This window comes from Pyricularia grisea (genome assembly GCF_004355905.1).
Source record: "Pyricularia grisea strain NI907 chromosome V map unlocalized Pyricularia_grisea_NI907_Scaffold_10, whole genome shotgun sequence".
Lineage (NCBI taxonomy): Eukaryota > Fungi > Ascomycota > Sordariomycetes > Magnaporthales > Pyriculariaceae > Pyricularia > Pyricularia grisea.
The window spans coordinates 578,893-606,155 of NW_022156722.1; the positions used below are offsets into that span (position 1 = coordinate 578,893).

Consider the following 27,263-nt stretch of genomic DNA (forward strand, 5'->3'; position numbering starts at 1 on the left):
TTTTTTTTTTTTTTTTTCGCTTTTTCCCATCCGTAGTCCCCAAGCCGGTTTGCCCCCAACAGTCCAAAAAGGTCCGTCAGCCTCAACTTTTGTCACCTTGCGTCGAATCTCGGACTCTCTACCACTGTACGTACGTAAGATATTAGACGGTATCAAATTTGAGGTGGTGATGCGGCACAATCACTATCACAATTATACAACGGAACGGGTTCAAGAGAAAAATAGCTCCCAACCACAGCGTAATCTTCGCCATTGGGGCAAAGCACTACTGCCTTTTTTGTAAATAAAAAAAGAAATCCTTTGGATGATGATGATGATGATCAGTCCACTTTGAATTAACCTACAGCGCAAGTCGAAATCTCGACCAACGAGCCCACCCCTTGTACTGATGGGAACATTTCCCGTTTCCCGAGTGTTACCTCGGCCTACTCGACTTGGTCTAGCGTTAATAGTATCTCCCTCAGCGACTTTCCATCCTGCCTTGCTGGTTACTGTAAACGGATTCGACTTCCATCGCCAAGCAGTACTATTCTTTTTTCTCTTCCTTCATGGGGCCCTGTCAATTTTCCAGTCTCCAGGGACCAATTTTAACTCCTGTCATATAAGGAAATCCTATAGCAACGTTAAGAGATGTGAGCTTCGCGTGGCTTTTGTAGATAAGGTCAGTGAGTAGGTAGGTTTGTTCCTTCATCCTACTTGCCTGCCATTCTGAGCATACTTGATCCCGGTCTTGGTTTGAACTAAGAGTAGTTATATTACCCATTGTAGCAAAAGGGCAGTCCCGTCGAAATGGCGCAAAAAAAATGTTGTGGGAACCGGGAAACAAACCCGTATGGATCCTCTCTCATTCCCATCATTCTTTCCCCTCCCTCGCCCCTTGTTACTGGATCTACTTTTTTTTTCCTCTGGAAGCCGACCCGGCCTCCTTTTCCTGCCTGCTCCGCAGGGGAACCCCCTTTTTCCGAGCCTGATTTGCCCACGAGCACCCAGCCTTTGGAAGCCTGATCCCTTTATTCTGGTTTGGCCCCTCTTGAATTTCCCGGCACAGCAGGGCGAAGTGTTTAAGATACAGTAACGTGGTAGCTCCCGATGACGAACTGGGGGAAGGGAGGGCCTGGACGGGTAGGGGTTGTTTTTTTTTCCAAGGGGCCAAGGTCTGGTCCATGAGAGGGATTCAAGGTGAGTGGGGGAGAAAAAGAGGTGAGGTTCGGTACCAAAACGACCAGGAAAAGGTGTGCAAGTACCTGAAATCATTTCTCTCTATCTCTTTTTTTATTTTTCTTACTGGGCAAACTTTGCGACGTACAGGCATGAGACGCGCCACCCCCTATTACGGCGCCAACTAGGTACTTCGTACTTTCAGGATAAGGACCGTTGTGATTGATTCTTTTCCTCCCCGATACTACTAGTACTTAATTTACAATATTATAAGATCAATTATAGGGTGGCGAGGCTTTACTAAGAAAATAAATTTTGTGCAAGGGCGAAGAGCCAAAAGGACTCCGTTTTTTTGTGTGCTTCCTCCCTGCGTGTGTGTCTATGTACCTGTCAAAAGACAAGCATCTTCTTCTCACCGGCCCGCTGACTGCAGGAACCACTGCCGAGATTCCTTAGTGCTCACGTATATTTTTACGGAGTGCCACGTCCGGAACAGAATGCCTAAACGGTGAAGGTGAGAGAGAGAGAGAAAGAGAGAGCCCGCAAAGGGCCGAGAGAGAATTTGCGCCAGGGGGTGGTTGCAGGCGGGCGGGCATTACCTGTGGAGTACCTACCATCCAAACACTTTCATCGGGGGGGAATGCAACTGTCGTTCGTTGCTTGGGGAGGGGGAGGGTAGGTAAAAAAAAGAGAAAAAAAAAAAAAAAGGAAAAAAAAAACGTGTTTACCCAGTGATACTGTGCAGATCTGGATCTGCAACATAAACTAACCCAGCCGTTGATTAAGACCGACGACGTAACTTCTGTCTGGAGAGGTTGGCAAAATGAAGGAGGAAGAAAAAAAAAAAAACCATCTGATGAAGCTAATGATCGGCAAAATTTACCCCTGAGTCTGGTCTGGACTGGACGGGCCAGGGTTTCCATCGGCCAAAGAGAAGGTCATTTAGAATCTTCGTCTTACGGGAGGAGGAGCGTAATGATTATCACGCAAAAGTTTGACTTTTTTGGTTTGTACTAACTGTACAGTATGTCAATTTCTGTGTGGAGAGCATAAAAAAAACTTGATCAAGTTCCGATCCACGCTTTGTTTTATTTTTTTCAGCTGATGTTATCATCCTGCAGATGAGGTTGCGATCCAGGTAGTGCGTACATAATAATATGGGGTTCTCGACACACAAAAGAAAGGCTGCATGTAATTTATCTTCAACTGCGAAGTCCGTCTTCCTTTCTCCCTTATTATTTCCGGCGGTGTTGCATTGCCATCATGATGCGTATTCACTCACTCGCTTCGAGATAGCATCCGCGGGTTGTAAACGTTTGGTTGCTGTGGGCTCTCTTTTCTCTCTTTTGTTTCGTCAATTTTCTCCCTTTTACGTGGGCAAGGAGGGTTCCTTATTTTTTTCGGTTTGCAGTAGATCCGCACTACTGCATTAACATGCCCCCTTGGCTGGTCTGGAATATTACTCCAGTGATACTACCAAAGTAGCAGGTACATAATATGATAGGCAAAAGAAAATATGCTTTCTACGCTACTACCGAGAGTCAAAAGTCTGGTTCAGTCTCCACGCAACTTCGTACAGCTCTTTTTTTTGTTTGGTCCATTGAGGGAGGGGGGGTAGACCCGCACAAGGGGACCGAATGTCGTCAGATAGCGTTCGATTGTTCAGGTTTTTGTTGGGGCCTGTTTCTTGGTACCGAAAGACAAAAAGGCCTACATACTCCAGGATGCCCAGTGCTCCCCCTCTCTGCAGTACCGATAACCTTGGCGTCTGTGCGTATCTTGTTTTAAGAAGAAGAAAAAACCAACCCAAAAGAATTCTACGAGACCACAAAAACAAGAACAAAAAAAAAAGATCCGTGCCTCGTGCTCGTTGCTTTTTCTCTTGCTTTACCGATTCTAGTCCCGATTTGCCGGTATGCCGGGAGTGCGGACCTACATCTGACTCGGGCTGAGGCAGAAGCGAGGGGACGGAAAGGGAGGGGAGGCTTGATGATACTCGACCTAGATTGATGGTAATATAGGTACAAACGTTTTGAAGTCAGTCCCAACGGGGTTTTGCGGGGTTATATTCTTCTTTTGTTATTCAACTGCCCTAAAAGGTACTTGGCTAGCTCGGATTACATGCAATTTGCGTTAGAATCTCGGTCAAATATCAAGGTTTATCTCTTGGCTTCGAAAAAGAAAAAAGTAAGGTGTCAAATCAATTCAAGGCGGGGTTGAGGCTCTGCATGATTGTCTTGTTTGTATGTATATGATTGGAGTATACGTACTATTTAGGTAAGGTACCTACAGCAGGTAGTACTAGACAACTGCTTGAACTAGTATAGTCTGTCTTTGTTTTTAGTTCTAGATAGTATGGAAGAACAAGACCTAAACCAAGGATAGAACAAAATATAACGGCCCGTCGCGGACCGGAACTTGATCCATCTGAAAAAAAAGCCATTGATTTAGGTGTGTTCGCTGGTCACACCACCCTCCCACAGACCTTGGCCCTCTCGCTCCCGCCCAATCAACCTTAAAGATTTAGCTTCTGCCATGCATACACACCACGTGGATCACATAATACCCTCCTTCTTCATCGAGAAAGCTCTCTTCCATGATCAGCGCCCGCCACCGGCATACTGCATACCTAAACTGGACTAAAGCAAACATAAAAAAAGACGCTATCATGGAACAAGAAAAAAAAGAAGATCGAGCTCAAAATAGTTATATGGTATCTACCGGTAAATGCAACCAACCCCAGGCCGTTTTTTTTTTTTTCTTTTTTTCTCAAACTCTTGATAATCCGAACGAGTTTTCAGACGGGGCTCACCCTCCAACAGATAGTAAAAAGAATCAGAGTCAAAAAGTCATGGTACACTAGTAAAAGATGCCGCAAGTCCTGCCAAAATAGGAGGAGTTTCCCGATAATCTAATGCCTCTCGCTCTATTCCCCCGCGCGCTAGGAGCTGGTTCATCCATTCGGGCGAAATGCAGGGTCTTTATCTCCCGAGGTTTGAACCCCTCTTTTTTTTCTTCTCTCTCTTGTGCAAACCCCGGGAAACAAAAGAATGGTGGCGGGAAAACAAACAATGATATTCTAATGTCGACAAAAGGAATTGAGAAACAAAGACTAAAAGCCCGACGGGTTTTCCTAATTTGGAATTTCTGGGGAACCCTAGGTCCTACTTGGTAAGAAAAAAAAAACTTGTTTTCGGCATGTGAAGTTGCATTGAATGATCGACCATTGGCACGAGGCATTTCAAGGTTTGGTGAAAGTGCTTACAGCAAAGCACATAGGTGGCATATATTACCAGGTACTACATAGTATAGTATGATTTTGTGTAGTACTGTGTTCTTAGAAAGAGAGTAAGGTAGGTAGGTATATTTGAGGCACTTAGTCTTTGAATCGATCCAATCGCAATGTCTCGTCACATGTCCACTTTGGATGTATGTGATTGAAACATGATATTCTGGGGGCGGAAACAGTTGTGAAGATGGGGGAAAACTCATTCCCAAACGTCAACCGGACTCTTGCGTTTAAACTCTGAACTCGAACAGGGTGGGATGTTCGTAGCCATGCGGCACATTTGTCCTATTCATGAACTGTTTTCTGCTTATCATTCCGATTCGGTTCATTCTTCTTTTTTTTTTCTCCTCCTTCTTTTTCCACTCATGCCTACAATATAAGTGACGAACATGTATGGTAAGAGAGTTCAGGCTGGTCAACCAACCCGTTCTCAACGTTTGGAGACCCCTGTTGAGGTTTGTTTCGTTTGATGTGCAAGCACTGTGATGGCCGTCAAGTCATGAAGATTGTCCAGTAGTACTGTTAAGTGCTACGTAGGAGTTGGGGTTATACGTCTCGCACGATCGAATATGTGTCCAGCGCTTCAAGTCCATGCATGACTTGTCCTCATGGTATCTATCCCATGATCCTGTAGGATAATACTATACCTGGATCTCTATAGCGATCTCCGCGGCCCCTTACCATATACCTACCCCCTATACAACCGGTGCTACCAGATCCCCATCACCCCCTCTTCCCTGCTTACCACCTTACGCCCCGAGTGCACTCAAGACGTCCTTTGCCTCCACGACCCGCGCAAACTCACCATCCAAGCTCGCCAGGCTCACGGCATGGACGGTCTCCGCGTCGAAGCCGCCCCTGGTAAACGTAGCCGTGGCGTCGCGCACCACCACGACGCCGTGCACTCCCTCCCCGTTGCCGTCGGGGCCACCATCACCACCCAGCACCTGGAGGTTGGCAGCGAAGCGCACCGTAGTGCTGACGCAGTGGTCCGTCGTCAGGCCGAGGACGACGAGCTGCCGCACGCCCGCGGACCGCAGGCGCGCCTCCAAGTCCGTGCCGACAAAGGAGCTGTTGTGGTGTTTGATGAGCACTGCCTCATCTGGCTGCGGTGCGGCGCAGGGTTGGGCGGCCACGGACGGGGTCGACGAGCCGGCGATGGTGTGGGTTGGATGCAGTGCGGACTTCGGGGATAGGGAGTGGTGGTGGATGTGGATTATCTGAACTGCTGCGTGTTGACTTTGAGGAGTGTCGCCTGATGCTGTTGCTTGGTTGGTTTCCCTGCGAGCATTGTAGGCCCTCGCCGCGGACAGGATCGCCTCGACGTTGCTTTCAAAGGACGGCGTGCTCCTGGACTCGCCCCAGTGGGTGGGATGTTTGAACCCCTCTTGGACGTCTACAAGGAGTATCGCCGTTGGGGTGCTCACCGCCGGGCGCATCGCTGCTGCTGATAATCCTCGGACGGGCGGGCTATATGGGGCAGGTCTGTGATGCGGCCTGGCCGGGTTTAGGGGTCGGGGAGTCGATGATCACGTAGTATTGTTTATAGTAACCAATGCTACTATTAGATGGCGTGTTATAAATGTTGATACTATCGCTTGATTGAAAGTTTTGGGATGCCCTGGTGCCGAAATAACTTTGAAGCAGTACTGGAGGGTGATGTGTAACTAATTGTTCATTGGTATGTGAATGCCTTGGACATTGCTGGGAATTTTTTGAAACAAACATGAGTGTGTGGTTTCTCAATGATTTGGGATGATGGAATCTTAATTATTCGTATTTTGAATAGAGTAGCTTGGCATCTGTTGGTGAACTGTGACTCACATTGATGTTTGGTAATCGCATTTGACGCCGCTCAACCAACAGACGAATATAAATCTATTTATTTATCTAATACCTGTATACACTTACACAAGCCACAAACCTTTGCGCCGAAGAATGAAAACCACGCTTTAGCATACTACCTTAGCTACGAATTAAATGCAACAATCTTGGCAAGAGAAGGAACCTTTTGTAACTTTTTGCTCCTAAAATATCTCAGCAAAGTTCAAGGGGTATCCTCGTCAATGCCATCGTCCTTTTGTGCTCAGACATTTTCCGAATGTACCCCATAGGTACGTAGATTTGATGCACACGCAAGATACCTGCTATCACGTCGCAAAGGCTGGAAACTCTAACAATCTTTAACACCCCGTCAGCAGAGGAACCACGGTAAATTCCGATCATGGGCTTTGTTGAAGTGGTCCTCACAAGTCCGCGCAAAAAGATCCGAAGCGCGAAAAGCTAAACGCCGAACTGCACGGTCGTTTCGTTTCCTCCGCGGGTGGTTTTCTTTTTCTTCATTTTGTTTTTTTTACTGGATTGGATCTCGGACAACGGAGATCTGTTTGTGCGGAAACAATAAAACGCTCGAGCATATTACTCCGACCTCGTGGCAGCACGTTGCTTTCCTTAAACTAGAACTAGTATTTGTGTATAACTTGGTTCAACACCGCACTGAAACTGTCGCTGAAACTTTGCAGGGGCGGGGGGAAAAAAACGACAAAGACAAGATAAGTAAACTAGTACGAGATTTGGAAATTTGAAAATAGTAACATGCTTTCTGTCCACAATCAACCAGATATGCTTCTCCCAGGGGTGTAGGTAAGGGGGGAAAGCTCATCAACGGATGACACTAGGTCGATCTATGTCACGGGCCTCCTAATCTAATGATCGCGGAGCCCAAGACTACGGAGTAAAAGTCGCCTATTGAAGAGAGCGGTTTTTGTGGCTCCACACTCAGGAACAGTGTAACAAATATATGTGCCATAGTATGCAGAGACTTGACTCGACGTCGAGGAAGACAATGTTGGTTTTCGACATCAACAACAGCAGGAAGTCACCACGCTCAAACAATTAACATTCCATTTTAGAGGCGCCTATCTTTCAACTGCCGATAAACCCTCAGCTTGGCGGCCTGGCCTTTGGTAATCATCCCACCTATATAGTACGGCAGTACAACGCTGCTAGGGTATATACATGGCAACCATAGGGTCGTTTTACGCCGATCTTGTACCATGGTCCAGTTACTGGGCTTTCATCTGGTTAAGCTGTACTACTATACAACCCTTTTATTGAAAACCCCACAAATATCAAATATCTAAAACATATCGCGACTGTGCTGATAAAGGGAACCTGGAAACCGTTGACATCCGGATGATTCGGTACAAATCTGGCCTCGGCTGGCCATTCACTCCTCCGTAACATCGATGACCGGCTCCACAGACGTCCGTGCCTTATTATATCACCACTGCCACCATGTTTACCACGTGCATGTATTTACTGAACCTTCGGCCTTAATGGTAGGGGTATAGTAGTACCACTTATATGATAGTGCACATGGTAAAACAACTTGGTAAGCAGAATCTTGTACCCGTAGTGGATTATCTGCACCACTTGAACCACATACATGGTGAGCATGATTGGTCAATGCCAGCCAATAAATATACCTATTGTATAGTATTATATGTACCATTATATTAATATAATTCGGCAACACAACACCTTCCAGTCGCCAATTACGGTATACGCAGGGCACGCAAAACACTTCTATTGTGTGCCATCGCCCCGCTCGCGCTGGACGTTCAACCGAGAACCCTTTATTTGTCCCAACTTACAAATCACGGGTCACTTTGGGACGACACTCATTTGAACCGCGGTAGTTAATGGGCTGGGTTATGTCGGCTAAATAGGAATGTTCTTTTTGGTAAATATACTTTTTTTTTCTTTCTGCAAAGTTCTTGCCCGCATCGATTCGTTTCTCCCTTGTTAAAGACCAAATGACCGGCAAAGACTAACGGTGGTAGTCGGGGCTGTCGTATGTGGGATACGTCTCAGGACTTTTCGTACCCGTTGTTTCGCCCTCGGTAGCCACGGAATCAAAAAGTGGTTTGCTGGTGGGGGTTGGGTGGGAGTACTACTACAGTATAATTTCTTTGAATCAAGACACTTGTACTAATACAGAGTAGTACAGACTGAAGTGGAAAACAGGAAGCGAAAACTGAATGCTGATACCTTGTAAAAAAAGGGAGAGAAAAATCCCCCCTCCCCCATTGACGCTACCAGAGTCGGAAGAAAACAGGGCTGTCAAGAAATCAGAACGGGAAATGTTCACCTACAAGCATTTCGCCCAACTCTGAGAAAGGAATTTGCGCTTGACTTTTGACACCGTCGATCACGCCATGCTCAAAATATGCCCTAGTTATTTTGTACCACGTAACTTCGTATCTGAATACGTCGGTACTTTGCGAGTGCTCAAGGTCTATCGTTGGACCAGGATTTCTGCATCTTTTTGTCCCAATTCCTACAATCAATTGTACATTACAAATCCCTGAACAAGGTTGACGTCGGTTCGGTGTGAAGGAAAGTCTAAAATCTGGTGACAGCTCACCTGGAGGCATGAATCAAGTACCGGTAGGATAGACTTTGGGTTTTTGTTCACAAGACGCTAGCAAGAGCAATGGTATGCTTTTCCCACCCACCGGACACACGACCCCCGGCGAGAGAAATATCACTGTTGATCATTCCCCCTTCTTATCTCTATTCCACATTTGCAAAGAAGAAAAAAGTTCCCATGCTCTCGCCATGTACACTTTCATTTCCCGAGCGGTCCGAGCCGGAGAGTGATACTGAGATACCTAGTCCAGCCCAAAGACACTTCTGGTTAGCCTTCTTTCCCCCCTGGATAGGAATGAAAGCATGATGATTCAAGGCTCTTTCGGAATAGCTTCGTTCCACACAGGTCTTGAATCCTCGTAGAAAAAAGAGCTGTACATGGGCGTGTATTAAGAAAAAGAAAAAAAAAGAGAAAAGAATTCTCGAAGAAAACCATGACAGGGAAGCCCATTATAATCCCCATACCGGGTCTACTAATAGTTGTACTAATCATAGACCGACCTATTATGCCAACTACAATCAATCCACACCCTCCTCCCCATCCGCATAGTTATCGGAACCCGGCGGCCGTAATTAACCGGGCTTCCTTGAAACATGGGACGAGGGACAAAGACCAAGACGGTTTCCCCGAACCGTTTACTCTTGTTTACCAACGTAAACACATCCCTGCTTTTTTTTGTCTTGTTTGACACAAACATGTCAACCCCCTCCAGATCTGTTCCTTTTTTAATGATCTTGTTGTTGTTGTTGTTGTTGTTGTTGTTACTAGGTAGGTAGGTACCAGGTTACTATCGCTGTAAATGCCTCCAACGCAGACGCCCACATTTTGATCGAGATTGATCGCCAATTCTGACATGAGAAATCCATTAGCCGCGCGGCTCCCAGGTAATAGCACCCCGATTAAACAGCCTAAGAATCACCTTGAAGGGGAAAAATTGGGCATACTAGATTTGTGGGATCATTACTTGGTAGAAGATGCATTGAATGCCCACGTACAAGCCTATGCTAGATGGTTAGCGTGCAAGTAATTATGGTCACACCCGTCCGGGTGTTTCCCTCGATGTCTATGCTATTTTTTAAAGATCAACATCGATAGTTTTGGCTAGACAACCATATACATGCTAAATCAAGTATCAAGTTCAATCATGCGATCGCGACTAAACTGCATCAAATGGGCCGATCTTTTGACAACCTAGGACACAGTCTATGGGTCTATGCTTTTGTTGTTACAAGTGAATCGAGGGCTTCTGCGAGTCAACTTCCCCAATAAGGAACGATAGAATCCTGCGCCGAATCTTTGCATTGATTCTTTCTTGTTCAGAAACAGGAACCTTATTGATGTCACCCACATGAACCATAACCTCCCATGGTTTGTATCTTGCTCATCTAATCCTCGTCCCAGTTCTGTAAGAAGAATAAGTTAGATATGGTCCTAAAGAATCACTATACAATAAGGGACCGAGGTAGTGGAGGGTAACTCACCGGGTTCGGTCCAGGTGGCTTCGGGCCGCCGGCTTGCCTGGCTACGATGATCTGATCCACGGAAAGAACTGTCCTTGCGGCTTCTGTGGCAAGCTTGATAGCCCACTGCTTCGAGACGAGCAGGTCCAAGATGCCCTCTTCTTGAGCATCTAGGGTGCCGGTGCCGTCCTCGTTCTGTGTTTTGTTAGTAATTGTCATCAATTTGATACACAAAGGATAGTCCACATGTTTATGTCCATAGCAGCGTACCTCGATGTCGACACCAGTAGTCCATTTCTCCTTCTTGTGTGCAGCAGCATATAGCCTGCTCAGCACCTCTGTGGCATCCAGACCTGCACTCTCCGCAATGGTCCTAGGCACGACCTCGAATGCCTCACCGAACTTCTTGATCGAGTATTGTGAGAGACCTGCGGTCTTGTCGCCAAAGGCTTGAAGGCGCTCCACGAGCTGGATCTCGGTGCAGCCGGCACCCGGAACCAGCCTGGGGTCTTTGGTAATGGCCTTGACGACGTTGACACCGTCGTCGACAGCACGCTCGATGTCGTCGAGGTGGTTCTGCGTAGCGCCACGTAGGACAATAGTGGCCGTCCTTGTTACATCGTCCTCCTGGCGGAAGACGGTAACGCGGTCGCCACCAATCTCTACTGTTTCGACAATGTCCACAGAGCCCATCTCGTCCGGCATGGGAGCACCAAGCCGGGCCAGAGGAGTGGCCCCAACAACGCGGCACACTCTCCTGAGCTCAAACTTGCTGAGAATCTTGATGCAGAGGATGCCGTATCGGTTCAAGTAGTGCATGGCAAGCTCGCCAACTGTGGACCCGACAACGACCACCCGGAGGCCGACGTCGTGCAGCTCCTTGATGGCGGCCTCAAGTTGGGCCTCCTCGCCCTTGCTAAAGTCCAACATCTCCTTGGCGTTCTTGAGCAGAACTGTGCCCTTGGTCTCGGTCTGGCTGATATCGATCGGGCAGGTGTAGACACCGACCTTGGCCTTCTTCGCCTTCTTTACTGATCCATCAGGCTCCTTGGAGAAGACCATACCCTTGACCACGCGGCTCTGCTCCAGGCCTCCACCCATGATCTTGACCACGCGGACGTTGTCGACGTTGAAGTTTGCCGGGTTCTTGGGCATGACGGCCAGGACGGCCTCGGCGACCAAATCGGCCAAAAAGTCCTCGTTGCCGTTCTGCTTGCTCGCAATGACCGTCCTCAGCGCCTTGCTAAGCTCCTCCTCGCTGCGCAGCTCCTCAACCTTGTCGACCTCGAGCTCCTCCAGCGCCTCGAGGGCAAAGTTCTGAGCCCTCTCGTAACCCGTGACGATGTCGGCAGTCTTGAGACCCATGCGCAGCAGCTCCTCGGCCTTGCGCAGCAGCTCGCCGGCAAGGACGATGACCAGGTTGGTCGCATCGCCCATCTCCGCATCTTGCTGCTGGCTCGCCATGACGAGCAGCTTGGCGGCAGGGTGAACGACGTCGAGCTCGCGCAGGATGGTGGCAGCGTCAGAGGTGAGAATCATCTTTTGCAGGTGGTTGATGACGATCTTGTTGCGGCCGTAGGGGCCCAGCGAGGTCTGCACCGTTGAGGCAATGGCCCTGCAGGCCTCGATATTCCGCAGGACTGCGCCATCTTCAGAGTCGTAGCTATATCAGGGGGAAAGGCGGTCGGGTTGGTTGGTGTCAGTGACGTTGTGTGCGGTCGAGTAGCGGTGGTGGGGGGAGAGGTGAAGAAGGAGCCCGAGCTGAAGCTTTTAATGTGGTCGCAAACTGTCTGAACTTACTTGTTGTATCCTCCGTTGAAGAGGCCCGCGTTCGGGGCATTTGGTATATTGAGCGACATGGTGATGTGTCTGATGCTGCTCTCTTCCCCCGGTGCGTTTTGCGCGGCGGATGATCCCTAAACAACGGCGTCGAGGGGTCGGAGCTCTTCTGAAAAAGTTGTAGTGGAGGTCAACACTTGAATCCGCATACCGGAAGGCGGGGCTCCAAACTATTACAGCCAATGAGACGCCAGAGGGCAATTTTGCTAACCTGGCGGGGAATTGCCGTAGGGGACCCTAGTCGATAACTCTCTGCATTTGACGAAGAAAGGTACCCTTCCAGCTTTGGCCTTGGCCTACGCGGAGGTTAGATGAATGAAGGCAGTTTGTAGAAGTAATGACTGACCGAAATGCAGGGCGGTCGGCTTCACTTTTTGCGCGTCCGATCTCCAATCCGCGTCGTCAATTGATTCATATCGATCTTCTGCCCGCCTCACCAGTCACATCATTTCTGATAAAGAGCCGAAAATCGGAAAGGATTGATTGACTTTTGCATCATCGAACGGACCCTTGTAATTTCATCACAACAGCATCAATCAGCAGTCGCGACAACGGTCCGACCCAAACCAGCCAAACAAAATGGCTCCCTGTAAGCTTCAAGCCACCGCCTGCACCTTCCAAAGATCTTCCTTGCGTTTTGTCACCCTTTTTCGTCCCCTTGCAAGATTCACCTTCTCACTTCAACAACTTTGCGCTACCTTAACTACCTACCTACCTTACCTCCTTACCTCACCTACCCAAGCTTCCATCAACATAACCACGAGAGCATGGACGACCAAGCTGACGATCACAATCCCGGCGGCGAAGCCAGCACAGCGACGCCCGCCCTGCCACCATCGGTCGAGGAGGCCTACCGGCGCAAGTGCATCCAATTGAAGCAGCGCACCGCCGAGGTCGAGGAGGCAAATGAGGCCTCGCGCATACGCCTATCGCGCCTGAGCCGCCAGGCCGAGAAGATGCGCATCGAGCGCGCCTTTCTGCTGGAACAGCTAGCCAAGCGGACTAGCACCAACGTCGAGGACTCTGACGGTAGTCCGAGCCCTCCACCAACGGTAAGTTTGCTTGCCTACAAGTACCGGCGTCTATTAAGATACTACATTTGCCTGTTGATGGCCGAATTTCTCTCCCGTCCTCTTGATACTAATGCTCACAACCTGGAAACCATACAGCCCAAGGAGAAACCCCTGAGGACGAAGCGAGGCCACAGAAAGCTCTCCACCATGCCGGGGACGGAAGCCGGCGCCGCCACACCTGGGTCGAGCTTTGCCAACGCACCGGAACCCGCCCGCGCCGGCAGCTCTCAGCTCCCAGCCTCCCCGACCAGCGACGCCTCCCCGGCCGCCAACGGCACGGGCGCCAAGAAGCCCAGCAGCGCATTCGAAGTTTACTGCGCCGAGGTCCGACCGACCGTTGAAGAGAAGGAAAAGGACAAGGACAGTGTGGAGGAGGAGCTCGCGCGCCGCTGGAAGGAACTGTCCGACGCCGACAAGGAGCCGTACAAAACCAAGTACGAGAAGCAGCAGAAGGAGGCGGAGGCGGTGGAGAAGCAGCAGCAGCAGCAAAAGGACAAGAAGAGCGCGACGGACAAGGCAACCGTCTCCGCCGAGTCCGAAAAGGCTGCCGATGTCAAGGCCGAGAGCAGCCAGCCACCAGAGGACGCGCCCGAACCGGCGGCCAAGGCTGGTGCAGCGCAGGATGAGGACGTCGAAATGACAAACTACGACACGGAACCAGAGGCTACCCCGAGCGCTGCAGGAGGGGATGCCAAAAACTGAAACCCCTGGGGATTATTGATTTAACTCAAGATATCGTAGTCAGTTCAGGGGCTTGGTCAAGTTTCGAGACTCCAATGTGGCTTGAGCGATAAAGCAGGTGCTGAAAAGAGCGTCTGAAATTGCAGAACCGCTCGAGAGACAGGCTGGTAGCGGGGTGTGATGAGGTATTCGGAATTGCCCATGTTTGAACAGGGGAGCTTGACAGAAATATTTGTCGACGGAAGAGCTTCAGTAATCGCTCATCGGGTTATGACTTGCCTGATCCAATGAAAACCCAAGACTTGAGGAATACAAGACCCTGACCTACGCGTTAGATTTGTTTGTTATTTTAAATTGGGAATAGCACATTTTTTGGGGGTTTAGGAGTACGGCGCTATCAGTCTTTTAAGAATAAATAAAACCTCATGGATGGCTGTCATATTTCTAGTCCGCTCAATATCAACATTCTTTTGGGCACCAAAATGCCTTTTAGCTCTCTATCCCTCGTTCAAGCCGTCCCGAACGTAACTCCAAAAAAAAAAAAAAAAAAAAAAAAAAAAAAGCACCAAAGTCTATCCTGATAGTATTTCCGTCAATACGCCGATCATGAGGCCTCGGCCTCTTCTGTCGTCTCCTCCATCTTCTCAACCGCAGCCTCCCAATCATCCTCCACCGGCTCAGGCTCGGGCTTCTTCGCCTTGGGCGCTTCGGGGGCAGCGGGCTTCTTTCTCCCCAGAGCTAGGAAGACACTACCGGGCTTTTTCACGGGCGTGGGAGCAACCGTGCGTGGACGAGCTGCAGCCCTCCCGGCGACGGCGCTCCATCCGCCGGCGTCGGGTCCACCACCCGAGCCGTGGCCCTCGCGTCGTACCACGATGCCGGTCGGGTCCACGTGACAAAGGCTCACTTTGTCGGCTAGACCCGTCTTTGTCATCGTCTTGGAGACAGCAGGCTTCAAAGCTGTGAGTGCGTTCTCAACGGCCACGGGCGTGGTCGCAACCCCGGAGCGGGTGATGTTGGCTGCAGTGGCGGGCGGCGGCTTGGCCACAACCAGCACCTCATCAGTCGCCGGGAGAAACGTGGTAGAGAAAGTGAGGGACATGGCGCTGGTGCTGGACAGGTCCGCCGCCAGCGCCTTGTCGACCTCGTCAATAGTCAATCCAAAGGTCAGCTTGGACAGGACAAAGGCGTTGAAGGGCTGGAGAGCCGTCGTCTTGGCCTGCTGCTGCACCGCGCTGCTCCTGGCGACTGCTTCGGCCTCGGCCGCAATCTTGAGCATGTTGACGCACTGGCCGAGCGTCTTGCGCGGCGCCGAGACGAACCGGGGCGTCTTGAAGATTGACACGTGCCGGTGCGGCTCGGGATCCTGACTTTCGCTGTCGAAACCGTAGTCCTCGGCCAGGGCGTGCAAGAATGCGCGCTGGTTGGGCTTCATAGGCTTGAAACGAAGGCGCTTCTCGGTCGCGTCCGAGGCAAAGACGCGGAACTCGCGTTCCTGAGTCTGGGCCCAGCCGACGTTCTCGCGGAACAGCTTGAGCGTTGTTTCCGAGTAGGGTATGTGGTCGTCCGAGTGACTGTCTGGATCTATGTTGAGAGCATCTGCTAGGCGTCGGTTCCTCTTGAGCCGTAGACACTCGTCGTCGCATGTGAGCGGTTCGCGAGCTGGCTGCTCGTAGAGTGTTGCCAGGCACAAAACCTCCTTTTTCCGGTTTTGACATTCGCAAGTAATAAATATCTTGGACTGGCAGGGCTTGTCCTCGTTGCAAACCGCAGGGTAGTGGCACTGTTGCAAACAGACATGCTCACAGTTCTTCCGTGGCTTGCCGCACTTTTGCGAACAGTTGGTCCTCGCCGTGTCCGCTGTCTCGCATTGACCAGGTCGATGGCAAGGCAGACTGCACCGATGACCGCAAGCCAGCGTCTTACCGCAGACCAAGCCACAGCGGACCTCCTCAAACCAACACGGCTGATTCTTCAATATCTGCTTACCGCAAAGACATGGCCTGTCAACGAGGAACGGACACTTGGGACAAGAGTCGTCGTCCCCGTGACAATTGTGAGGGATGCGCGCATGGCCGCATCCTGTTGGCCGAGTGCATTCAAACCGACAATCAGGAGGACGTGTACCGCATGGCTGAGGAGGATACAGTACCGTCCGGCCACAGTTGCAGGATATCTCTGAGAAGATTGCCTCCAAGCATGACAGGCAGGGACCACGGTGACAAAGTTGAGTACATGAATGAGAGCCGCACTAGAAGTTTTGATTGTGTTAGCCATTACCCGATACATGCCTTACTAGACAAAATGAATTCCTCCATTGAGCAGGAAATTTGCTGCATACCTTAAGCTGTCGACCGCATGTTCGTAAGCACACATGTTCCGCCTCAAAGTCTTCCTGAGTCGCTGAGTTGTTGCTCGTCTTGTTCTTCCTCTTAGCAGCCAGCCTTTCAGATGCCCTCTTCTCACCAGAACAACACTGCTTGCCACACTCGTGTCGCCCACAGCTCATCTGAGTCCGGCAAGTCCGTTCGCACTCCAGGAACCCGGCCTCTTTCTCGGCCTCATGACACAGCATCTCCGTAGTGGTTCTTCCGCAACGACAAGGCAACTCCACCGTTTGTGTGCAAGGACCGCATGATCCCGGACCGCATTGTTCCAAGCATGTGTGACCACATGGTAAAGCCTTTTCGCACATCCTTTTGCACGAAGGTATTGGGTCCTGGCAGGACTGGCGAGGTTGGGGAAGTATTTCACTCAGTGCCGTTTTCCCACATGGACAGTGAAGTACCACGTCTGGAGATAATGGGCAGTGGGGTGTCTCTGCGTCCTGAGGATGGCATTCAAGCTCGCAGGTGTGATGGCCACAGTCATAAGGCCGCTCACATGTCGAAGAGCACTTGAAAGAGCCTTCAAACCAGGTGTCTTTATCCGCCTCCTCCTGATCCTTGAGCTGACCGTGGTTGAAAGATTGTACAATCTCCTCCCGTTGCGAGCAAGGAATTTCCTGTCGAGTTTTTCCGCAATAGCAGACGCTATCTATCAGAAGCTCACAGCTTCCACAGAGCCCTTCATGGCAAGGCTGCTCGCACTGATGCTCGCCGCAGGGCAAGTAATCGCCACAAATTTCGGTGCAACTCCAGCCTTTGGAATAGTCGGTCTCGATACACCGTTTTGAAGTTTCATGCTTGCCGCAAAAGCATGGCCTTGGTGGTCCCATAAGCCCACATGGTGGACATGGCCCGGCGTGGCACTGCAAACTACAAGGATGCGGACATGTCGGTCTTGGTCTTGAGCAAGTCTGCCCACAAGAATGGGGCGGCAGGCTAGGAACCGACGATGGGTTAAAATCTTTGCCACACCAACAGTGGTAAGAGCCTGGCGGATCCTCGTGGCTCGAGTTGCACCCAGGGCATCGCCACGAGGTAGTTTTGCCTGGCTCCTGATTCTGATCCGCTTTGGCAGTTTGGTTCTGGTGCCACTTCTTCACGCAGTGGAGATGAATGACTGTCCAACAAATGGAACAGGACCATACCCTCGAAGAGCGAAGAATCTCGTTCATGCAAATGACACAGTCATATTGCCGGTTGCTGATGTCTTCATGGATACGGGTCGGCAAGTCTGGCGCCGAGGATTTGGCAGGCAACACTGCCGGAGGCGGCGGCTGCTTGGGCTGAGACCTGTTCATGACGTTAATAAGCCACTCTTATAGGGGTAAATATCCAAGGCCAGCAGTAACACTTACCTTCCTTGCGGGGGAGCACGACCGGGTACGAACTCTGGAGCATCACCGCTTAGGCCCGCTGAGCCTTGAGCCTCATCATCCTGTGCCTCTGTCAAATGACCACCAAAAGTTCGCCTTGACGGAATCGTAGAACCTCCTCGCCCACCCCTACCCGCACCCCCTCGCTGGCTCTGTGCCTGTCCCCCTCGGCCACCACGTCCGCCACGGCCTCCACGGCCCCCTCGGGAAGCGCCGCGGGAGCTCACGGATGGTGTCACGTTCTGACGTCCATTTCCATCCTGCAGATTCGTTTGCAGGGGGTTGTTATTTGTCGATCTATTATTATTATTATGATTCGTCGATGCTGCGTTGTTGTTTCTGTTGTCGTTTGTTGTCACGTGCCCTGCAGCATTATTTCGCGAATTTTGGTTTCCTTGTCCCGCATCGGCTCCCGCTACTGCAGTTTGACCTCCTCGACCTCTACCCCGACGAGGACCCCTGCGTTGCCTAGATCCCCTCTGAGGCTGAGACTGACTGCTCGCTGAAGGTTGACCTGATTGGGGCTGCACTTGTTGTACTTCGGCCATCCTCGAGTGCGCGGGTGGCAAGTTGCCGGCGGCAGGGGACAGTCCCCGCCGTTTTGACAACGTTTTAGAGGGCAGCTTTGACGATAAAATTTTAGGTTTCACAGCTTGTGATTTGTCTGCACAGGATTGAGAACGCAATTTAGGTACCTTGGCTCGCAAAGATAGAGTAAAGTTGGAAATAGGAAAGAGCCACAAAATTTGGTAGATTTGTGTTGTGCAGAAAAAGATATCAATTTGGTGGAGGGTCTGTGTCTTTAGGTGACTTGTCTTTAAGATGTCGTTGACAAATCGTGCTGTAGGTCTCACCGACCGATGGGATCAGAATGAGTCAAAATTTCCTAGTTGTATGTAGTGCAAAAGGGAAGGGGCAAAGAAACCCAGATCCAAGCGCCACAAGTGGGCAAGCTTGATCACTGACGATTTGCCACATCATTTGAATCTTTTAAAACAGACTTATTACAAATGAGGTCATTCCAAATTATAATTTTAGATTGTCTAAATGGTTTTTGTTTTCGTATTGAAATCAATACCCGTGCCTCGGATAGCTTTGTACTGTTTATGGGAACCTGCCGCGATGCATTCTATTGGTGGCGATGTGGGGTTGGTTAAGACCGCATTGAATCTGTTCTCTACATATACAAATTTCACAATTCAGCGATTGCACAGGTATAGATGGCAGTGTGCAAGTAGACAAGTTAAATATCACGGTCTATTGTATTCAAATCTCGCAGTTTCAAATAAATGCCAATGCCATTAAATTCGCCCATAACTGTGCGACAACTTGCTAGTTGTGCGGGTATATCATCGCCCATCCATATCCCTTATCCCGACCTTGATATATCTATGTACCCATCATATCAATCATCTCTATATCAACCACCAATACCAACAAACCGGCCACGACGGCGTGTGGGACGTTCTTCCACCTCATCCTCATCAATGACCTCAACGTCTTCCTCCTCTTCCATGATCTCGGTTTGACTTTTCGTGGCTCCTTTAGACTTGCCATCACTGACGTCCTTATCCTTGGTCTTGGTCTTCTCCGCAACTTTCGCAGTCCCATTATCCGTGCCGGTGCCAAGCAGCTTCTTCCGCTTCTCGGCCTGCACCGCATCGGCCTCTTCCTGGATGCGTTTCTGCTCAGCGTCGTGCGCTTCTTGTCTTTTACGATGCTCTTCTTCTATGTCAGCCGTTGGCTCCAGTGCCTTTCCTGTGCGCGTTTGATATTCGGCGAGGTCTATCATAACAACTTTTTGTCCTACGAGAGCTGCATTAACTCCTGTTGGGTTGTGTCTCTCCTCGCGGTTGAACTTCATCTTGACGTGGCGTCTCATGCGCCCAGGAAACATGTTGGCTATGGTCTGGAAGTCGGTCCCAAACATGCGCAAGTACTCGTAGAACTGCTGTGTTTCCTCCTTGGTCCATGCGTTTGGACCTTTGATTTTTGTTGGGCGCAAATAAGTGGCCTGGTTGGTCATGCGCGTAAAATCGTTTTCTTCAACTTCCTCCATATCGCCATGATCAACCATTGCTGCCGCATGTCGATCGTGTACCAGGGACGCTTGGTTGATGACGATCTCGCCATTGATAATCTCGAACTGCGGACCCAGCGCCGCTGGTTGCGTCGAGGAGCCGCCACCAGCGTTGGCGCCCGTGGGAGCTGAGGTCGTTTCTGAGCTCTCCGGAACTTCACCAGTTGCTAAAGCTGTCGCTTCCTCATCACCCGGCGTGACTCCACCGTTGGCTTTTCTGAGACGCCGTTCTTCTCGCTGCTTTTCCTGCAAGGTCTTCATTCTGTCACGTAACTCATCGTGACGGCTGAACTTCTTGCCGATGCGTAAATCCTTAGTAAGTTCCGCCATGGTCAAGCTACTTGGATCTATCGCCCGCTCCTCGGCATCTTCTGGCGTGACGGAGCGTTCCTTCCGCGGCTTTTTTGAGGATCTCCTCTTTGTTCTCACTTCGCCAGGGCCATTAGCATCATCGGCACTATCGGCATTGCTAACGGCGGTAGCACGAGCAGCGCGACTCTTGCTTGGTTTTTTGGGTTGTGCGGAGGTTGTGTCACCAGCTCCATCGGGAACTAGAGTGGCAGTCTTCCTAGTTCTAGCCTTTCGTTTTGGTTGGGATGGACCGGCGTCGCCATCCTGCTGGGAATCAGCATTCGGGGTCTCTTGTGATTGTGCATCTGATGATGGTTTCTTGGTTGTCCTTCCTCGCTTTTTTTGAGATCCAGGTTGGGATGAATCGTTGGATTCCGTAGCTGCTGCTGTTGAGTCCTGCAGTGTGCTCTTGGCCGTGCGACGGCGCTTCGGGGTAGGGGCTGCAGCGTCTTCAGAAGATGGTCCAGCGGTAGCCGCCTCACTTGAAGACGTAACTGGTGCGCCGCGCTTTCGTGTTGCCGTGATCGGTTCACTATCACATGGAGTACTAGTTATTTCCGGTGTGATGAGAGTATCGTCTACAGGTGTTCCGACATTACTGGATGGCCCCGCTGGGAATAGTGTTTGTGGTTGGGAGGCTGCGTCTGTACTGGACACAGCCGGCAAATTTCCAGTCACGGGCGCATCCTGAATGATGTTCAATGGTTCCGAAGTACTCGAGTTCGTAGGCAATTCAGAGTGAGTGGGCTGTGACGGGGCGGACTGGACCGACGCGACGTCGTTATGTATGACATCTGGTGTTGCGGTCTGGCTGGGTGAAATCTGCGCAGAAGGCACACCAGGTGTGCGGGAATCTCGAGTTGTGGATTCACCTATGCTAGTATCTTGCGATTGTGTGGCGATATGGGAGTTGGCCTGAGTTGATGGTTGTTCCCTAGGACTGCCTATTGCTGGGGTCTGCGCACTGCTTGAGGGCTGTGCACTCTGAATATGCGCACTCGGAGCCTCAGTGTTCGATGTTGGCGGTGTCGCGGTAAACTGCGGAAGGACGGAAGAAGTGGCATTGGTACTCTCTGACGTAGGAGCCTGAGCAGGTGTGGGCGTCGGGGTCGGGATCACCGCAGAATCGTTCGAGGCGGAAGGCTGGGTGGGAGCAGGAGTGCCCGACTGGCTTTTAGCTGCAGCCGGAGCAGGATTCCTGCGAATGCCGGCCTTCGGCTTGAAGGATGGGGCACCTTTCTTCTTGAGCATCTTGGACAGTTGAGCTTATCGGTGGGCCAAGGAAGGTTTTTGTTTTTTTTCTTCGAGAATACAAGCTGCGTCAGGTCGCTGGTCGGCAGCCCCTCACGTCCAATCTTGCTTGCGACTCATGACCTCTTGATGACAGGGGGCCTGGGAGCGGCGAATGGGTTGTTTCGCAGACAATTCGATCGCATATAGTCGTAGAGATAGATTGTCGTAGAGACAAGTTTGGCTCCGTATTGTCGAATTAACAAATAATTACTAGGTAGACTAAGGATTTTCCCAGAGTTTCAACTTTGACAATCAGGTCGCGTCTGAACGAACCTGTTGCAATGCTCCATACAAGATGCGGGGCTACGCTCAAAAGGATACTCAGGCATAAAGACGCTAGCACTATAAAGGATTAGTACGACCCACTAGCTCAGGATGGATGCTTGGCGTGCCGCTTGGTCATCAATCTGGCTGGCTGTCGACTGTGCATTCGGGGGCGTCAAGTCGAAAAATCAGCTTTGCTGGAAACAAGTCTCATTTCGCGGTCTGCAACCCCAACAACACAAGCCAATTCCGCCATCCTTAATGCCCTCCTGGCTGTCGCCGTCCAGGTTTCTTCCTGGTTAGACGAAAGAGTCGGCCATCATCGACTTCTTGTCGACTTTCCAGCCAATTTTTGCCGACGCGATATCGACATTATTAGGCTTCAGGCTTCCCTCCCTTTCTCATGCCTGTTGCCACGTCTTCTCCAGCCGTTTCGCACCCTTCCGGCCTTGCAAAAATGGAAGACAGGAAGAGGCCAGCCATCAGCGCGACTGATGAAATCGCTCCACCCAGCAAAAGGCAAGCAGTCAACGGAACCGTTAAATCTCGGGATGATGGCGAGTCAAGGGACGAGGCCTGGATTGAGGTAAGACCATTCGTCGGCGACAGCACCACCTCTCGTGCCACTCTTTCCAGTACTACATGCGTTGCATCCGTTGGCGGATTCCTTCGGTCGACGATGCTATCATTACGCGTTTATCATTTTGGCGATAAAGCCGCAGGCTCACCGAGTGTAGCGAGATGCACTACGTGTTCTGTGCTGATCCTAGGGCATGCTGCCGAAAAGCTTGCTCTATTACCAGGTTCAGAATGCCCAGCACATACCTCAAGCCATTCGCGATTCCCTTACCATATACTTGAACCACGTTATTACGCTCGCGCGACATTTCAATTCCAAAAGTTGCAACAAACTGATGCCTTGGCCATAGGACTTTCAAAAAGATGCAATCTACCGACAGATGCTCGAGTATCGCCGACAAAAAGCCACCTTGGAGACTAGATTAGAAGATGTGACAAAACGTTCGACGCATCACGATGATCACCTTCGAATAATAGATCAATGGTTCTTGCAAGTACGTGTGCCATCTTCCCGGAGCGCTCTCGTTTATAAACACATCTGACGGTCTCCAGATGCTCGATGAAATCGAGCTCCTTGCTCGCGGCTCTCTGTCATCAGATATAGATTGCAAGGGTACGCCGGCTATTCTTCCACGAGCCACGCCAGAGGCCAACAACTGACCCATAACCTATAGGAGATTCGATATTGTCGTCAACCGCCTTGCAATTCAAAGATTCAGAAGACTTCCAACAGCACCTGGGAGACAAGAAGAAAGTCATCAGGTCGAAGCTTGAAACGCTTTTCGGATTAATAAATGCATCAAGAGACGTCAAGTCTGATGTGTCCGAGTTGGAATCGCAAGTTAACAAGCTACTAGCTGCGCAAAAGGACCTCGTCATTAAGCTCGATAGGTCCAATGCAGAAAAGGATGCACTATCTGAACAGTTGGACACCGCCACCCTTCGATACGTCAAAGCTGAGAAGAAGCTGGACCGAGCCAAAAGCGTGCAAGTTCAGAAGGTTGAGCAGCAAGCCCAAGCTATTGCCTCAGCGAGGCCGCCATCCACGGAACGTTCAACCGAGGAACCGAAATCAAATGGACATTCCGAAGCTCTTCAGCTCAAGTACGACGAGGCAGCTGCTGTCCTTGCAACGCAAGAGAAGCAGATCACCGCTCTCAAGTCTGACATCAAGAGTTTGTTAGAAGAAAATACCTCATTGAAGGCTCGCAAAGAAACGGTCACCGACGAAGAGTACTCGAGGACGGATCTTTTTAAGCAGTTCAAGCTGCAGAATGAGGACTTGATCAAGAGGGTTAACACTCTGGAGGCTGTGAACAAGCAACTGCGGGAAGAAGCTGAAAAGTTGCAAACCGAAAGGACGAGCTATCGCGAATTACTCAACCGGGAAGCTCAAGCAATAACATCCGATCTGGAGGACCAGCTGCAGCAGAAGGACCAGGACCTTACTCGTATAAGGGCCTCGAGAGACGAACTCAATGCGCAATTGGCTGTTCAAAAGTCCAAGAGTGAACAAGAAATTGTGTCATTGAAGCATCTGGAGGAGCTGTCAGCAGCCAAGGACGACAGGATAGCTGGGCTGGAACTAGAGGTGGAAAGGCTACGCCCGGACTCGGACACAGCAATGGCCACATCCCGCGAAGACCTTGAATCCATGGATGCGGCTGACCTGATCAGCCGGTACATGAAACTGGAACGCGACTATGAACTGATCAAAAGCGAGGTGCCTTCTGTCGAGAAGGCATACAAGAAGGCGGTGGCGGTTGCACAGAAGAAGCTGACAGATCTGACGGCGCTTGAGACGAAACTGTCGAATGCGATCACGGACCGAAACAAGGCCGACCAGAAATATTTTGCTGTGAGACGAGACACAGATGCCCGCATCAACGAGAACAAGGCACTGCAGCATCAAAACAAAACGAGTTCCACGATAATCACGCAACTGAAGGAGGTTGAGGCACATACCAAGATCCTTATTGCCAATATGGAGAAGCAACTCGCCGAGCTGAAACAGTCCAACGTGACGATCCTCGAAGAGAACCGCAAGCTCAAGGCCTCGAGCTCTGATGCTTTACGGCAATACGAGGCGCTTAAGAACCAGGCTGAAACATTGAACAAGCTTGTGAAGAACAAGGACTCAGTAGCACTGTCTTTGAAGGACAAGGCAGCGTCGCACGAGACCGAGTTGGAAAGGGTCAAGACTCGACTGGAGCATGCTCAGAAAGAGAGGGATAACCTTAAATCCAGGGGATCTGGCGGTGCCTCAGCTGAGGATGATTTAAGGGTGAGTACAAAAATCTTTTCCCGTCGTGTTCCTGTCCGTAAGTTGCAGAAGTGCTGACCTGGTAACGACTGCGCAGAAATTTGCTCTTTGCAATGTGTGCAACAGTGAGTTTAAGAACGCAGTGATCAAGACATGCGGGCACGTGTTCTGCAACGACTGCGTGCAAAGTAGGTTGGCGAACAGACGACGCAAGTGCCCTTCATGCGGCAAAGCATTCGACAAGATGGACGTCATGACCGTGCACATGTAGTGACAGCTTTGGGCGGGGGGTGGCATGGGTTGAGAGGTTATCGGGTGCCTCATGGTTGTCGGCAAGCCATGAGCCGTTTAACGAGCTGGGCCGAGAAGCAGCAACACTTCTTTTTATTTTGCGATCAGCTTACCGCAAGGCATACAAGCATGTTTTGGATCGATGTACCTCTAGTTATGTGTATAAACAGGAATACAGTCACGAGAGCTAAGAAAGCAGATAAGGATAGATCAAGAGGATGTATGGTACCTCGGAATCCTGCTGTAATGCCTGTCTGATAGTAAAAGAAATAATTATATCTATCTGCTCAATCAATCCAAGTAGACGTAGATTTAAGGAAGCTTATCGCCTGCTTGTCCCACCAAAACCGGTGCTTTCGTACCGGGCTGAACTTGAACTGGACCCAGAACTGCGGGATGACGAAGGGCCAGCACCACCTGCTCCGCCCCAAGAGCTACCGCCACCCCAAGTATTTCTGCCGCCACCAAAGCTTCCATAGCCTCGATTGTTTTCCGTGTTGTTCCTTCCACGGTTTCCAGCCATGTAACCCGCCGCAGCCCCTCCAGCCAGACCACTCCAAAATCCAGGCTGCCAACCACCCCCGCTACCTGCAGGCTTGTTTCCGGGATACGGGGGAGGGGGGTCGTTCCATCCGCCGCCGCCAAAGAAACCCGGACCGGGACCGCCGCCGCCACCACCACCTCCACCCCAAAAGTTGTTACGTCCCGGACGCGGACCACGGAACTCGCCCGGTTGGGCAGTGAATGCACTGTAGAGAATCCAGCAAACGATGGCGACGAAGAAGACCCAAAACAGCCAGGCCGGCAAAGTCCCGTCGCTTCCACCGCCGCCGCCTCCACCGAGGTCTGGGTAGCGGCGGAGACCCTCCTCGGTCAGGACGAGCCGGTACTCGACGCCGCAGGAGCCGCTGAGGACGTATGGGTCGTCGGGGGAGCTGTAGCCCTCGCACATGACCTCGGTGCTGCCGAGCTTCAGCTCGGGAGGGAGCGAGGCGCTGCACGACCACTGTATGTCCTCGGAGCCGTAACCGGAGCCCTGGTTCACGCACCGCATGGTGTCGACCTCGTGCAGCGCGCACACGGCCCGCGGCGACACGCACTTGAGCTGCGGCATGGCCGCCACACGGCGGTGCGCGGTCTGGCGGCCCGCGCGGAGCGTGAGGGATTGGACCTGTGGGTTTGTTTCATGTCAGAGTCTATCCAGGGGGGGTGGAAACTGGGATGGAGGGTGGTGGTGGTGGTGGTAGTAGTGCGAATCACAGGTTTCAGGGATTATTTGACTTACATCGGAGAGTAAAATGGCGTTCTTGGGCTTTGCGGCGACGGTTGGGGATGGAAGCCCGCTCAGGGCCACGAGGAGGATGGCGGGGTAGAGAAAATCAAGCAACATCACGAAGAGAGAAAGAAAACACCCCGATCGGCCCGGTGCGTTTCGGCAATGGTCGTGAATGACTGCTATTGATAGACTTGATCGTCCGTTCGTATCTATTTCGCGTGTGTGCCAGTTGTCCGGGCCCAGCCGTGCGGATTGTTAATTTGACGTGCAGCAACACACCGTCGTACTAGCGTAATTAAACAACCCTCCAGAAACTAAATGACGTCGTGTAGCGAATCTTACCCAACTTCGATTGGTCACAGCACGGAGACGACAAGAACAAAAAAACAAAAACAAAAACAAAAAAAAAAGCTAGCAGTTTGCGTATTCCAAAATTGAAACCGACTTTTGTTGTTGTTGTTGTTTTCACAGAGGCCTTGCAAAGCTGAGAACAATTTGTTTTAGTTGTCGCTATAGCCCGTTCATATTGACTCACAGATCTTTGTCCCATCAATAAAGGACAGCTGGCAACTTTGGCCAGGAGGCTGAGCATTGCTGCAACTTTTTTTTTTTTTGTAATATTTATCCTCTGCTCCTTTGCTCGCCTTTTTTAGTGGCCAGGGAGGCAAGTTCTGTAATCTAGTTCATGCATATTTGTTGGCATAATACTTTGCATACCTGGTGCGAACGAGACTTTTCGTTCTTGAATTTCGTCTGATCGCAAAGAACTGATAAGACGTATGTGATATGTCAGTCTATGTCAATTATACTGAGTCACACGATACACTTGCGTGTCAAGACAATATCACGCTGTCTAGAGCCTACTAGTGGCTGGGTCGCATCCAGATCCTCAGCGGCTCCCGGAAACTCTCAAACGAGACAAAGCGCGGGCGCTATGAAATCCATGGGCCGATGAAAACAAAAGAATTGCGGCGCAAAAGAACCTCGTAAAATGTGGACATCATTTCGGACTCGGGTTTTCGTTAATGTCCACCAACAGCTGATTTGCTGACCTGCCTCCACCCAAACGTTTTAGGCGACGGGCCGCTATACGGTAGGTAGTGAGGTGGCCTGGCCTGCACCACGCTCGATTTAGTTTTGTGACACGATGGGAAGAAGACGAAAGAAACAA

The 27,263-nt window shown here is 50.7% G+C and overlaps 6 protein-coding genes across 6 annotated transcripts; 2 read left to right on the plus strand and 4 right to left on the minus strand.

The window, feature by feature from the left end:
• Positions 1 to 5,196: 5,196 nt before the first annotated feature.
• Positions 5,197 to 5,886, minus strand: PgNI_11697 (uncharacterized protein; the record flags this gene model as incomplete). Its single annotated transcript, XM_031131662.1, has 1 exon — positions 5,197 to 5,886. The coding sequence occupies one exon, from the start codon at positions 5,884 to 5,886 to the stop codon at positions 5,197 to 5,199; it is 690 nt and encodes a 229-aa protein (XP_030976613.1).
• Positions 5,887 to 9,936: 4,050 nt separating this feature from the next.
• On the minus strand, positions 9,937 to 12,253 carry PgNI_11698 (uncharacterized protein). The gene is made up of 4 exons (XM_031131663.1): positions 12,143 to 12,253; positions 10,613 to 12,005; positions 10,364 to 10,537; positions 9,937 to 10,285 (listed from the first exon to the last, which is right to left on the minus strand). The coding sequence occupies exons 1-4, from the start codon at positions 12,199 to 12,201 to the stop codon at positions 10,268 to 10,270; spliced, it is 1,644 nt and encodes a 547-aa protein (XP_030976552.1). The 5' UTR covers positions 12,202 to 12,253; the 3' UTR covers positions 9,937 to 10,267.
• A 695-nt stretch (positions 12,254 to 12,948) lies between these two features.
• Positions 12,949 to 14,505, plus strand: PgNI_11699 (uncharacterized protein; the record flags this gene model as incomplete). The annotated part of the gene is made up of 2 exons (XM_031131664.1): positions 12,949 to 13,233; positions 13,351 to 14,505. The coding sequence occupies 2 exons, from the start codon at positions 12,949 to 12,951 to the stop codon at positions 13,954 to 13,956; spliced, it is 891 nt and encodes a 296-aa protein (XP_030976553.1). The 3' UTR covers positions 13,957 to 14,505.
• A 4,464-nt stretch (positions 14,506 to 18,969) lies between these two features.
• PgNI_11701 (uncharacterized protein) lies at positions 18,970 to 21,377 on the minus strand (the record flags this gene model as incomplete). Its single annotated transcript, XM_031131665.1, has 1 exon — positions 18,970 to 21,377. The coding sequence occupies one exon, from the start codon at positions 21,375 to 21,377 to the stop codon at positions 19,116 to 19,118; it is 2,262 nt and encodes a 753-aa protein (XP_030976589.1). The 3' UTR covers positions 18,970 to 19,115.
• A 515-nt stretch (positions 21,378 to 21,892) lies between these two features.
• PgNI_11702 (uncharacterized protein) lies at positions 21,893 to 26,502 on the plus strand. The gene is made up of 6 exons (XM_031131666.1): positions 21,893 to 22,269; positions 22,613 to 22,756; positions 22,815 to 22,875; positions 22,937 to 24,546; positions 24,623 to 25,989; positions 26,104 to 26,502. Exons 1-5 carry the CDS (start codon positions 22,087 to 22,089, stop codon positions 24,794 to 24,796), a joined length of 2,172 nt encoding a protein of 723 aa, XP_030976587.1. The 5' UTR covers positions 21,893 to 22,086; the 3' UTR covers positions 24,797 to 25,989; positions 26,104 to 26,502.
• Positions 25,139 to 26,206, minus strand: PgNI_11703 (uncharacterized protein; the record flags this gene model as incomplete). The annotated part of the gene is made up of 2 exons (XM_031131667.1): positions 25,139 to 25,987; positions 26,102 to 26,206. The coding sequence occupies 2 exons, from the start codon at positions 26,204 to 26,206 to the stop codon at positions 25,139 to 25,141; spliced, it is 954 nt and encodes a 317-aa protein (XP_030976588.1).
• Positions 26,503 to 27,263: the final 761 nt, after the last annotated feature.

Excerpts from the sequence above, each read along its gene's own strand:
- PgNI_11698 (XM_031131663.1), bottom strand. The coding sequence starts at position 12,201 with ATGTCGCTCAATATACCAAATGCCCCGAACGCGGGCCTCTTCAACGGA. Across the intron at positions 12,006-12,142 it reads TTCAACGGAGGATACAACAA|CTACGACTCTGAAGATGGCG; the intron begins GTAAGTTCAGAC and ends CCCCTGATATAG. Across the intron at positions 10,538-10,612 it reads CTACTGGTGTCGACATCGAG|AACGAGGACGGCACCGGCAC; the intron begins GTACGCTGCTAT and ends AACAAAACACAG.
- PgNI_11702 (XM_031131666.1), top strand. The coding sequence starts at position 22,087 with ATGCCTGTTGCCACGTCTTCTCCAGCCGTTTCGCACCCTTCCGGCCTT. Across the intron at positions 22,757-22,814 it reads TAGATCAATGGTTCTTGCAA|ATGCTCGATGAAATCGAGCT; the intron begins GTACGTGTGCCA and ends GACGGTCTCCAG. Across the intron at positions 24,547-24,622 it reads CAGCTGAGGATGATTTAAGG|AAATTTGCTCTTTGCAATGT; the intron begins GTGAGTACAAAA and ends ACGACTGCGCAG.